Raw genomic sequence first — 14,284 nt, 5'->3', positions numbered from 1 at the left:
AAAAGTTATTGTGATGCCACATACGTGGGTCAAACAAGTAGAATTTTGAAAACGCGAATTAAAGAACATAAAAACCACATTAATAGAAATTCCACGCAAAAATCTGTTATTACGGATCACAGGTTGAATAACCATATATTTGATTGGGATAACGTTGATATCTTGGATGAAGAGCCCTATCTGAAAAAGAGACTTGCATCAGAGATCTTGTTTATCAAACATTAAAAGAATGGTTTGAATCGACAAGGAGATACGGAGTTTTTGAACCAGGCATACATATCTATTGTAGAACAGATGCCTCAACTTTAGAATCTAGACCTTGACTCATTTGTTATTCCCCTCTCTTTGAGGGCTGAGTTTATTATTGACGATTAATGAACGGCTCTCGGATCATTGTATGTTTACTTGTGCGTTTGACACGTCGTGAGACGGTCGCGTGCGTCTTGTCTCGCGTTGCTCACAGTTTGTGATGAGTCTCTTTTTGGTTTGTTCTTCTTTTTTCTTTTTCTTTGTTCTCGCCATTATGATATTGACCTAGAGAGTGCATTTGAGCAAGCACTATTACTTTTAATTATATAGTGTGAACCATTGGGGAACTCAGCGTTATAATTTGATGTAATTGCGAAAGCATGGGCGCCTTTGTAATACTCTAGATAATTCTTTTTATCACTAAAAATGATCTAAAAATAGATCAAAACGTCTGAAAATAAAGTTTGCTTGTTTTACTACAAAACGTTGTTTTTATTTGCGCTCCTTTATCTGGCGCTTGGTTTTACATGCCTTTCATGTTTTTCTGTAATTTTAATTTGTGAGCCTTCTAGTCTTTATTGCTTTAAATAGAAGTTCCATACTACGCGAAAAAAATTACTGTAACTTTGTACATTATAAAAAATGGGAGCATCCTGTTTGACCAAGTTACGATTGACCACAGCCACTTATATCAACCGATGCCTAGGGTCATCAGCAACAATTGACCAATCAGAGAACCTCATTTTAAACTGGCCAATTGGCGACATGGTCAATAGACTCCCATCCTAAAAAGTTGAATTGTTTGGAAGGGTCAATATGACATATTTTTATTATTTTTTTCTTACGAATTGTTTAGTTTTGCGTATATTTTGGATTAAATAAATGAACAATAATTTCAGATAATTCAAATTTTTTTTTCTATTATAAAAAATCTATAAACTTTTATAAAAACCACAATCCATAACTTAAAAAATCTTATGGAAAAAAATAATCCATAAACTTTCAGAGAGAAACAAAAGAAAAACAATCCATATATTTAAAAAAAAATTATAGAAAAGAAATTGTCTTTTTTATAATTCATAACTATTTAAATTTTAGAAATACAAAACCGAAAGGAGATCTATCGCAAACAACGCACACGCGAGACAAAGCGCACACAACCGTCTCACATCGTGTCGGACACACAAAAGTAAACAAACAATGATCAAGAAGCTGTCCATCAGTTGTCAATAATAAAACTTGATCCTCACAGAGAGGGAAAATAACAAATGAGTCACGAAAATTTTTAAAATTGAGGCACATTTTCTACAATAAATGTGCTTGATGTAAAAATTGGATGTCTTCTTATCGATTCAAATCATTTTTTTGACTGATAAATAATATCTCTGATACAAGTCTTTTTTTAGATAAAACTCTTCATCTAAGATTTCAATATTATTCCAATCAAATTCATGATTAATCAGTCTGTGGTCCGTAACAACAGATTTTTGCGTAATATTTCTATTAATGTGGTTTTCGTATTCTTTGATTCGCGTTTTAAAAATCTACTTGTTTGACCAACATATGTGGTGTCACAATTATTACATGAAATTTTAGAAACCACATTATTATGATAATCTTTCAACAAAGTGTTCTTATTAACATGGATAAACGAACGCAACTTATTCATCCCTGTGCAAGACATTCTTACGTCAAGATTACGGATCAAATGTCTGAATTGTTCGGAAATTTTAGGCACGTAAGGGATATTAAAATATGAGAAGTTGCAAGTCAGATTACAAAGAAGCTTATTGGAAGCAAAGATATTATCTTAACGTATTCTCTCCGATATGTGAGATCGGATAAGATTGCCAATAACCGAGAAAACTTGGTAAAGAATGTTAACAGTTTTGTTTTTCTGTACGCACATTTGATCAAAGCTGCGAAATGTTTAGCAATATACTATTATCAAATGAATTTGGTAGTGAACTGGTGATTAAGAAAACGATTCCCTTTATAATACTAATTGTTGCATTTGGTAATGTTTGATCGAACCCACGGCGGTTAGGTCAATTACTGTGCTCAAGTTGTCAGAGCTAAATAATAGTTTGGTTAATTAACACTCTTAGGATTATTCGGTAGTTCGATGCGGTTCAGAAATGTACAGCAGAACCGAGTTCGGTTATTAGCGGCAGACGCGAGTAGGCGAATTCTCATGATTCAGATAGGCTCGTGTAGATCTCGTAGTGTTAGTACGGCGATATTGTATGCATACTGCAGCGCAAGTAAATTTTTATTCTAGTCACAATGATCCTTCTTTACGTATTATTAGCTGAGCAATGTTTCGCTCGTGGGTTTGTCCGCTCGACTTACAATGTGGAGTGTAAGTATGTGTGGACGTCTTTTAGTTGCGTTCTGTTAATTGACAATATCAAGTAGCAAGATGGTACGTTAGTGCTTTTACAATGTTTTTGCGATCGTTTGTCACAGGAGTTTCACTCGCTTTGTGAACTGGTCCTGCATAATTTATAACCAGGTGTGTCTATCGGGGCCTTGTAGACCGACGAAGTCGATCACTTGTTTACAAAGGCCAGTGACATTGACGGCATGCAGCGTCCTGGCAGAATAGTATTTCCTGAATTTATGCCAAGTAATTTTGGCATGTCCATACATAGGTTGCGATTTCACAGGATATACTAAGCTAATAGTATTTTTCTAAAACGCATGTTATGATCTTCGCGATACCGAGGTGTCTGGTCAATGCATAGCGGAATCAGTGGATGATGCTTGTCTATTGTTCTCGCAGTTTAGCGTTTCCATTGTGTTTCGATTGGCAGCTCATTAAAACTGTGCTGGTGCAATTGTTCATTTTTGATGCGATAATCTGGTCAAGAGTCAAGGATTGTGACCAGTACAATAAAGCCATTCCAAGGAATTAACATAGCTGTTTAACTGAATGAAGTTCTGGCCAGTTTTTGATATTGCTTATTCTTTAGGGATCAGTTCGACGAAACCAAGATTTAATGATAGCGACAGTCATTTCCGCTACGGGTCATAACAATGACCGTTTATAAATATTTTAAATTAAGAATGTCAATGAAGGCTAAACCGAGCAACTGTTTTTTGGATAGAACGTGCTATATTTTTTCAATAATTACATGTAAATATGTACGTTTCGGCACTACTGATGCCTCTTCAGCCCCTTATATTAAATCCTTAATCTATAATAAAGTATAACAATGTAATCATACATGCACTAAAATTTGACAATATTTGAACTCTTAATGGACTTACAAAAGTAAAATGTTGCATGTTTCAAGCCCATGATGGTCAGTCGAAAAAATGAAAAATTTTTCGACTGTTTCATAGTCACTAGTCAATGCGCAAATTAAAACTAATGATATATGTCTAATTATAAAAATATATGTGAGTCATAACATTGTTTATTGCCAGTTAAAGTCATAAATAACAGAAAATACTGTTCGTTTAAAGAGTTCGTATCCTCTACAGTGTTTAGAGCATTCTTTTGTAGTTTAATAAAAATAGTCTCTGAGATAATCCTTTTAACGTAATTTGTTTCAGAATCTAAGATCTCAACATTGTGTTCAATCTCAGCAATGTGATCTCAGCAATGTGTTCTTTAATCCTGGTCTTCAACTTTCTCTTCGTCTGACCAACGTAACTCGCATCACAATTTTTGCAATTAATTTTGCAAATAACATTGTTGTTGTCCGTAAAAAAGTGGTACCTTTGTGTCTCTTTATTATGCCGGTCAGATGATTGAAACATTTATTACCAGCGGAGAACTCAGTCTCTCTGAACGCTATGCTGACAAATTCCGAAAGGCCTTTTATATACAGGAACCCTATAAACTTTTTGTTTTTTTCTTCTCTTTTCATTACATTGTCCCTCACCAATGTCCCTAATGTTTTATTGTTTAATTTTGTGGCTAATAGTTTTTTTAGTCTTATCTTAATATATTTAAAAATGACCGGTAACGGATATTTATTCTCTATTAATGTTGATACAAAAAATTATATTTTTTTCATGATGCCGAAGATGTGACAGAAGTGTCGCTTTAGCAACTAAACTGTAAATTGTTCCAATCTTATGACGTAATGGGTAACCTGAAAGGAAGGACAAATACCTCCCAGAGAAAGTATTGTTGTGGAACCAATCTAAGGTTAATCTATTATTATTTCTTTTAATATTTAATTCTAGAAAGAAATATTTTTTAAAGATTAAAAAGAACATCGTGCGTCTGTGCCTTTGCCCGATTGGTTCACCAGAGATTTCCGGCGGATAATCAGCCGGGGATACATTGTATTATATAACAATAATTTATTTCATACCGCCATCTATTATACAGTGAGAGATTTCTACCTAGGGCGTATGAGCTGTCGAAGGTACACAAACCGAATTGTCCATACAGAATTATAGTGTCATCAGTTAATAGACCACTTTACAATATAGCGTCATTTTTACACAAAATTATGGTGAAAAGTTTTCCAAAGGCTTTGAAACATGTAGAGAATAGTTTTGATATGGTGAATAGATTACATAATATTGAGATGGACAATAATTGCAAACTTGTTTCACTTGATGTGGTGGCTCTTTTTATTAATATAGCCATTGATCTCGCCATTGAAAGTGTCTCTAACAGATGAATACATATTAGTAATAATACTGAGATTCCACAATCAGAATTTCTAACGTGTGTTAAATTTGTGCTTGATTTTATTTCACGTTCAATCAAGTTATTTATCGGTAATTGTTCGGCACGCCTATGGGGTCCCCCTTCTTCTTTATTATCGCAGACATCGTTTTGCAAGATTTAGAACCGAAAGCGCTTCAAACCATCAAGTTCACTCCTCCGTTTTATTTCAGATATATAGACGATATTATAATGGCTGCTCCTCTTCATCTTATTGAACATACTAGGACAATATTTAATTCCTTTTACCGAGGTTACAGTTTACTCTAGAAACGGAATCTGATAACGCTATCAATTTTCTTGAAGTTACCATAATGCGAAATATGAATTCATTCATCTTTGACTGGTATCATAAACCAACCTTTTCCAGATATTTGAATTTCCTTTCACAACATCCTGATTGTCAAAAGAGAAGTATGATTATGAATTTAGTCGATAGAGCTTTTTTCATATCACATCTAGTTTTCCATCTCAAAAATATTAAATTTATTATTGAAGTTCTTCTCAATACGTAATTCGCAATAATTAAGAGAAATAAGAATATGTTCGAGAGTAAAGAAAATAAACCAGAATGATTAAGAGTCGACTTTCTACCTTAACTGGATCTTAGAGCTTTGGAGAATTAGCAGGAAGAGTCAGTCTATTGTGGCCGTTCGAGAGGGTGAGCCAATGAAGGTTGAAGTTTTTGTTTCGCTGATGCTGACTCTAGCCGAGAGTTAAGTGACAAATTCGTAAATGTTGTGATCGGGGTTCGACAGGATTGTTATTAGCAACCGCTAGTTAGGTCAAGGCCGAAAGTTATGGTTGCGAAATCCTCCGTGATCGTATTAAAGTCCAAGTTGCGCCGTCCAAGCATTCGTCTGAGGTTGTTCACTGACAGGTTTTCACTAGCTGAGCAATTGGTTTTCATTGGCTGACTTCCACTGAGTGACTTGTGAATTACTGGTGAATGACTTGTGAGTAGTGACTGGTGACTGATGACTTTCACCGGGTTACGGTCTTAAAGAAGACTGATAAATTTTTGAGAGAACTCTTGTGCTCCTCTTCTCTCGAAAATCTCTCTTTTATAGTTTTTGGGAGTAAGATTATTTTGTGACATGTGACTCTGAGTCACGTTATCTTTTATAGTTTTTGCTGATAATTCTATCGGTTCTGATTAGAAATTCTTCTAATATTGTCAGGAACCCGTTTTCTGTTTTTGTGCTTCCGTTGCATTTGGAAGTCATATGAAAATTTGTTGTTTTTATTGTTCAAGATGTGATTCATGGTTTTGTGAGAAGACTTAGTATTAAATACGTTATTATAATTCCCCAATAGATTAGAGTCATACTGTCCTTTTCTGTTTTTTATAATAATAAGTTGTTATTGCGCTTGGTTATTATCGCGATTCCGCGAGAGTCGTTAAATCAGGATGCCCTAATGATTGTCGTTGTGTAGGCGATTAATCTTAAAACTCAGCTGAAGAAAGGAATCATGTAATAACGTTTTCAATGAATATTGAATCCACTTCTTAATACACCTACACATTTTTTTATTCTAATAAATCATTGTAAACTATGAACCAGAATTTAAAATTTAATAGTAAAGTCTCACTTTCTTCTCTATTCTAGTTGACGTCCTCCAAACTTATCTAAAACTCGCAATTGCCACATACTTACACACACTGGCTAGCTATAATTATATATATATACATATATATATATCAAAATTATAAGCAAATTAAAAACCAATTATATGTAATCTCTCTAAATGATCATCATGAATAAATTTATAAAAAACTAAAAAAAGCATTTACTTCATAATTTCTCTCTCATACCAACTGAAAAATCGCACTTGATCCTATCCTGCATAACAAGGATTAGATTCCTTTACCAAGAAGGACCGGTTGAAGGAGCTGTTATTTTCGAACAAATGTCAGAAAATAACAACTCAGAGCGATTTATTATCGTTGACCTGTTTTTCTGACCTAATAATTCGTTCGACTCGAGACCTATATCCTGACTCATATGGTCTCGAGAATTATCTTACTGTTCCGCTCTTCCTTTGATTCATCCTTCTCCAGGTCTGGACGTAATACTTTATATATGAAGGGTGATCCATTTAAAAATGTTTTTCCGCCGCAACTAAAAATTTCTAAATTTATCTATTTATCTCCTTTGCATGTGTACAAAGTTTTATTAAAATCAGAATTTCCGAGTTCCCAAGGTTCTCTTATTAGTTTTATTGCGCTTTAACACTTAGCTGACTATTTTTGTCTTATAATAATAAACAAAATTATTGAGAAATGTGTATCATATATTTATTTCTTATTAGTTTTGCAGGATTAGTAGATGACCCCGACCCATTTCAACAACCGGCGCCTTTAAAATTATGTCATCAATTGGCAGAAGATGTAAAATGGTTTAAGGTGCTCCTAATATTAAAGTAATACAAAAAAGTTTTTAATATACTTAAAAATAAAGTTTGAAAATTTTGACAAAGAAAGTTTTTTTTAAACAATTTTTTTCAAAAACAAAATTTTAAAATAAGTTCTATAATTTTTAACTGTTACCTACAGGGTGTCCGGTAATAATCGCCCATCTCTCTAAGACAGATAGAACAGATCAAACTGAACATAAAAGTCCTCTACCATTTTGCGATTTGCGCAATAATTATTAAAATATTAATTAAAAACGCTCAGCATACGCTGAGTGCTATATACGGCGCGCGCTCATACGCTGAGCGTTTTTAATAATTATTGCGCAAATCGCAAAATGGTAGAGGACTTTTATGTTCAGTTTAACCTGCTCTATCTGTCCTAGAAAGGTGGGGCGATTATTACCGGACATCCTGTATAATAGTACTTATATATTTAAAATAAATAATTTATTTCATCCCCTTGTATCTCCGGGACCGTGCCTATGCTCATCTTAAAATTTTACTAGGATTAATGTTTCATCTAATAGTACTATTTGGCTTGAAAAAAAGTTTGAAATTCGAGGTTCAAAAAATGAGCCAAATTTGTCATTACTCTTTAATCTGATTTTAATCATCAGATATTATCCAACATATCATATATAAGTAGTAAAAGCATCAAATGCCCTTACTATCTCAATATTGATATAATTTTGTGCAAGTTATATTATTATATTTTTAAAAATATTTTTACCTTTATTTTATTTAATAATGTAATTCAAAAACCATAAATAAGAGTAATTATTTTTAATTAATGGAAATTATTGCAAAAATAATTATAGAATTTAATATAAGCTTTTAAAAGATATAAAAAATTAACTTACAAAATTGGCGAATAAGAGCAAAATGCTATAATTGATGCGCAAGTATTTATTTTATGTATCAAATTTATCTATTAAAATAGCATGTACATTCTGGTCAACTTTATGACCTTCTTCAGTGCAAAAAGTACAAATCTAACGAGACATACAAAGATTTCGAAACAATACAATTATACATAATGTGTTAATAAGTGAAGACGCAAAGAGTCGTATAAATAATTCGAAAAATGTCAAAAATCATTATGTAGTCGTTAAATTAAAAATAAACATGAAATAAGATTAGATGAAATTGATAAGTTAATGTGTTCTTCCTTTGGTTGGTAAGCCAAGAAGTGACAAAAAAGTTGGAAACCTGTATTGGAATAAGTAAAAATCAACTTACAATTTCACTAATTATTAGACATTTTTTAAAAACACTGTATTATAGTGTAACTTACATATTAGTCCAAAAATGTTTTACTAAAGATATTTCTTAAATGTTAAAATGTTTAACGATAAACTGATTTTATAATAATGGAAATAAGTCAACTGTTATATCTGTTATATATATAGAAAATGGCAAAGAATAACAGAACATATGACTTTCAGGTTAGTTAGCATTTTTGGCAATTTGTCTATAATGTTTATGTATGTAGAGTTTAGGCATTCTGTATCTGTTAGCAAGTTTATACTGTTTGTCTTTGTATAAATATCATCTCAAAAATTAATCTTTTATTATAGAAATTCTCTCTGTCAAAAATTTTCTCTGTCTAAAAATAATTATATTTGAATAAAAGTAGCTAACATTAAAATCTTGAACCTTTTACATAAAAGTTAAATAAGAAAATTTAATATTATGAAAAACTTATTCAATATTTGAAATATATTCTTGTTATTCGAAATTTATTTGTGATGAGTCAAAAATTGAAAAAAATGTTTACTATTTTCAATTTTATTTAAAATTTTTACCTAAAAAAATTTTCTTTTAATTTAATAAAACGAAAAAAGAAATATACATAATATAGTCAAACTATAATTATATTAATATTGTAGTAATTTAGAAAAATATTTATTTATTAATATTCAATTGAATTTATTTTAATTCCGATAGAAATGGAATAGTTTAGGCAGAAAAGATTGCCTACATTCCCATTTACAAACCGCTTTGTTTTTTTTTTTTTTTTTTTTACGAGTTTATTTGAATGTTTCGGTCCATTTTCAGACCTTTCATTAAAAGAAAAAAAACTTAAGTTTTTGCGGATATATCGCGTTTCTCCTTGATATTATTAGTATCTGATTTATATTATAATCAACTAATTTGTACAAAAAAATACTATACATGACAACTTTGTTTTTGAAGGAGACATGATAAAGTTCGTGCTATATTTCATCCTTTTCATTGAGATAGCTACTTCAAAATTTTAAATGGTAATATGGTTAACACATCGTTTTAAAAAGCTGTTGATTTTTTTACAATTGTGTTTATTTTTTCAATTTGAATAGGTTGGAGAAATCATACATTTCGTACATTTGTGAATTTTAAATATTAAAAATTAAAAATGTAGAAAATAATTTACTTTATTATATGTTTAAAATATATGTGCATGCGCGCGCGCGTATGTGTGTGTTTTACATCAAAATTTTCACATAATAATAGTTTCAGAAATTTTGCGTGAAATTTCGCGAGGTTCCCTTGTAAGTCTATGTTGGGACCGCGTCGCACGCTCGGGTATTTCCAGAAACGGTCGGACGGTACCCGAGCGGGACTTAGTTTCTCGCTCGCCGAGATCCGTCGCGAATTAAGCCTTAAAAAAGGGCGCACACCTCTGCTTTTGCCCGGCCAGTGTTTGCCGGGCAGTGGACTTCCGACGGATGGACAGTCGGGAATAACGAGATAATAATAACCGGAGGTGCCTCGTTACAGAGTTGATAATTTGTATCTGTAACTAGTTACTGTTTCAGTGAAAAAGTACAATACTCGATATTTCTACGTAACTTTCCCAATCCTGTATAAAACAGCAATCATAACTAATTATATTTTACGCTGAGTTCATCTTTATATATATTTGAATCTCTATTCAACTTTGATGATTGATAAAATAAAAACTCGGAAAAGAAGTTGCAAATGTTTGTGAGATTTATATTAAAAGTAGAAATAGTAATAAGTGATGAAAAATAATGCTTGAAATATTATAAAAGTTACATAAAATTTTGATCAAGGGTTTAATTATTGTATGAAATTTGATAAAAACATATTAAATATATTTTATAAAATAAATTATTCTTTAAATTGTAAACTTTTAATTTTTAATATCTAAATCTTCCACATGCGATTTTTTGAAAAAGATCCACACAATTTTAAAAAACAAATTGTAAAAAAGTGAAGTAAACCTTTAAAAGTCTTTTAAATTATTACAAAACTGATCTTTATATTGCTATGTAAAATTTTTTAAGAAATCTTAACGAATGGAATAAAGTAAGAGTAAATTTATTATAGGCACATATTATCCTTGAAAACAAAATTGTCATGTTTCGATTTTTTACGTACAAATTAATTAAATACTCAAAGTGGAAACTTTTAACTTACTCTGTATATAAAAAGAAATTTAGTAGAAAAATGAGAAATTTATTTTTATTAACTTAGTTATTTATTTACTTATTGTTAGTTCTTTGTATATAACAGCTTTTTTATTTGAACTTCTTGTCACACAGCAATATGTTGCGTTATTAGCCATCTTTCGCAATCCAGCGATGCGACAGTTACATTGGGACAATATGTCAACCATAGCGGGATTCGACTTGACACCTGATGCTGGTACAACATTGAGAAAAATAATCAATATGAACTTGATGGAAGACTTAGAAAAGTAAAAATCTTAACGTTCTTTACGATTCTAATATTGAGATGATTTTTGACATAATATTTGATAATATGTATTTTATAATAATGTTTAATTATAAGCAAATTATAATATTTTAATAATAACTAAAATTCTTTAAATAATTCCTTTAATAATCAAAATTAATTAGAACATCAAAATTTTAAATTACAGTTTATACAACTTACAGACTGGCTTTCCTGCCCAAACATCTGCTAGTAGTTGCGCCAAGAAGAGTGTGGATAGTGCGACAAATATTGAGTTACTTGGAATAATTACAACACACACACGCACGCGCACTCATGTGCACGCACACGTACACGCACCCGTGCACGCACCCACGTACGCACACAATAGACTACTTGATATATTGTTCAGTTGTAACAGTGTTGAATATCTATATTACTGTTATTTTTGATTAATTGGCGACCACTATCAGATACTTGGAAGGAAGAGGCCAACCACAAGAAATGATAACTTTCAAACTTTAGTTATATTATACTATATATATTACACTAATTATATCAAAGTAAAAAAAACAATTTAAAAAATTAATAATATGTTACAGATATGAGATAATTAGTAGCGGTGCGACAAAGGAATTAGCGCACGAGCAATCACTTGCGAAAATGATAACCGATTGGGAGAACGTATTTTTTTTTACTATGCTATACAAAGACACACGTGTTCCGATTTTAACACAGTTGGATGATATATTGATGCTGTTAGAAGAGCATATAATTAAAATACAGGCGATGCAAGGATCGGCTTTCATAAAAGTCATCGAAAACGACGTCAAATTCTTTTATGAACTACTTCTTCGCATGCAATCGACAATTGATGAATGGACGAAGGTAAATTTGTCTAGACTTCAATTGATGAATTAGATAATAAAATTAATAACGTTTTCAACTCCAAATTAGTGAAAATGGGAACAGAAAAACTTAAAGAGTCAATAGATGTATTGATTCTTCAAGTCTTTCTATTCCCATTTTCACTAATATGGAGTTGAGAATGTTATTAATTTTTATTATTTATTACTTATATGTATTTTAACATGTATTTTTATGTTTAAATAGTTTTTATTATGCACAAATTATTTGTGCATGTACAATAGAACATTTATAAGTCATCGCTCTATGTAATTAAGTTTGTTAGCAATCGAAATACTTTAAGTAACAATATTCCGATTTAATTTGTTATCTTTAGTAAACTATCTTGGTAGAGCAATCAAACAGGTATAATATTTTCAAAATTAAATACATATATTATCTTTATTTTCTTTACAAAATTCACACTGCACATATACATGTGCTCTGCTCAGCTCACGCCATACATCAGTAGTCATAGAACGTATATTAGAACATAGAGTGACGACCATGTTAATACCATAGAATACGATATAATATAGAATGACATTATATCTTAACACCCTCTCTTAATGTCATTCTTAAAAAAAATCTTAATAAATTTATGAACTTAAAGATTAAATTTATAAACTTAAAGGTTTATTTAATTTTCATCATGTAAATGATATCCTCTCTCTAGTTACCTTAATCCTAAACTTTTCCGATTTTTACTAAATATGTAAGCCTTTCGTCAAAATATCTGCTTATTGATATACGCCATTAATATATTGTAACTGTATAACTCCACATTATCACATACAAATTTAAATTTCAGATCTATATGTTTTACTCTTTTATTATTTTCCAGATTTTTTATTAAAAATATACATGCCTAGTTATCTTCAAAAATTGTAAAGTTATCAATCTTTATATTAAAATCCAACAATAATTTTTTAAAACAAAGTCCATCCACAACTGAACTACATAATGCTACCAGTTCAGCTTCAGTCGTTGATAATGCAATGCAATTTCGTTTCTTAATAGTCCAAGATACCGTATTATCAAACACTTTAATCAATAATCCAGACACACACTTCCGATCATGTATATCACCTCCCCAATCTGCGTCTACTTAACATTTTAGGGGATTTTCTTCTTCTTTTATATAAACTAAGCTTAAATCTACTCCTTTTAAATACCTCAACAGTCTTTTAAGATATTGCCATACAGTATTTGGATATTTATCCTGATATCTACTAAAATAATTAACTGCAAAACTTAAATCTGGACGAGAACCTAACATTAAATACATTAAACAACTTATTAATTCTTTTACTGGCTTATTTGTTATTTTTTTACTCTCAGTCTTAGTTAAACTTAATTTTGATTCAACAGGCGTTACACACTCTTTATAATTTTCAAAATTAAATCTTCTTAAAATTCCTAACACATATCGTCTTTGGTTAATCTTTAGTACACCATTTATTCTATTATACTCTATTTCTAATCCAAGAAAATTTTTAAGTTCCCCTTTTTCTTTAACATTAAATTCTTGAGTTAATTTTATTTACTTTATGGAATTCTATATACTTTAAATTTGGACTTGCTAATATTGTCATCAACATATAATAATAAGTAAACCACTTGATGGGTTTTAAAATATAAACAATAGTCATTTTCTAATCTTTGAAAATCTAGACTTAATAAAAATATATTAATTCTACTGTTCCAACATTAAATGATTGTTTTAGCCCATAAAGTGATTTGTTTAATTTAAATACATGGCCAGTTTTATAATTTATACCTTTTGGTGGATAAATATAAACGTCTTTAAGTTTCTATGTAAAAATGCAGTTTTCATCTAATTGTACAAAATAATATTTGAATTGATTTCCTACAGCTAACAAAGTTCTTATAGTCGACTTTTTTGCTATAGATAAATATAACTCATCATAGTTAAATGTTTTCTTTTGCGCAAATCCTCTTATAACTAATCTAGCTTTATATTGATTTATTTTTTCCTTTTCAAATGATTTATAAGTATATACCCATTTTGTATCTAATATCTCTACATTTTTAGGTTCAACAACTGACTTCCATGTGTTCGCTTTAATTATGGATTCTATTTCTTTATTCATTGCTTCCTCCCATAGATTTTTACCTCTTTTATTTGTTAATTCATCATAATCATTAGGAACATTTTCCACAAAAGACATAGCATCAAACGCCATATACATTTCATACTCATCATATTAATTAATGTCTTTTCTTTTATTGTTGTGTTACATACATATAAAAAGCTAACTTAACTTATTAATTTTAAGCACAAAGTAAAGTAAAAAAGAAACTAACTAGAAAGTA

General features: G+C 30.5%; 1 protein-coding gene across 1 annotated transcript in view; it reads left to right on the top strand.

Moving 5' to 3' along the window:
* The window catches only part of LOC140670393 (dynein axonemal heavy chain 12-like), a 57,927-nt gene extending 43,891 nt beyond the window's left edge, over nt 1–14,036 (top strand). The window contains exons 9-13 of the mRNA XM_072900950.1: nt 7,256–7,349; nt 10,909–11,063; nt 11,644–11,725; nt 11,780–11,929; nt 14,004–14,036. Coding sequence (XP_072757051.1) covers nt 7,256–7,349; nt 10,909–11,063; nt 11,644–11,725; nt 11,780–11,929; nt 14,004–14,036 — 514 coding nt within the window. The remainder of the gene's footprint in view (nt 1–7,255; nt 7,350–10,908; nt 11,064–11,643; nt 11,726–11,779; nt 11,930–14,003) is intronic.
* Nucleotides 14,037–14,284: the final 248 nt, after the last annotated feature.

The sequence above is a fragment of the Anoplolepis gracilipes genome, chromosome 10 (genome assembly GCF_047496725.1).
Source record: "Anoplolepis gracilipes chromosome 10, ASM4749672v1, whole genome shotgun sequence".
NCBI lineage: Eukaryota > Metazoa > Arthropoda > Insecta > Hymenoptera > Formicidae > Anoplolepis > Anoplolepis gracilipes.
Note: the sequence above shows the minus strand (reverse complement) of the source record. Positions and strands in the feature narration are given on the sequence as shown.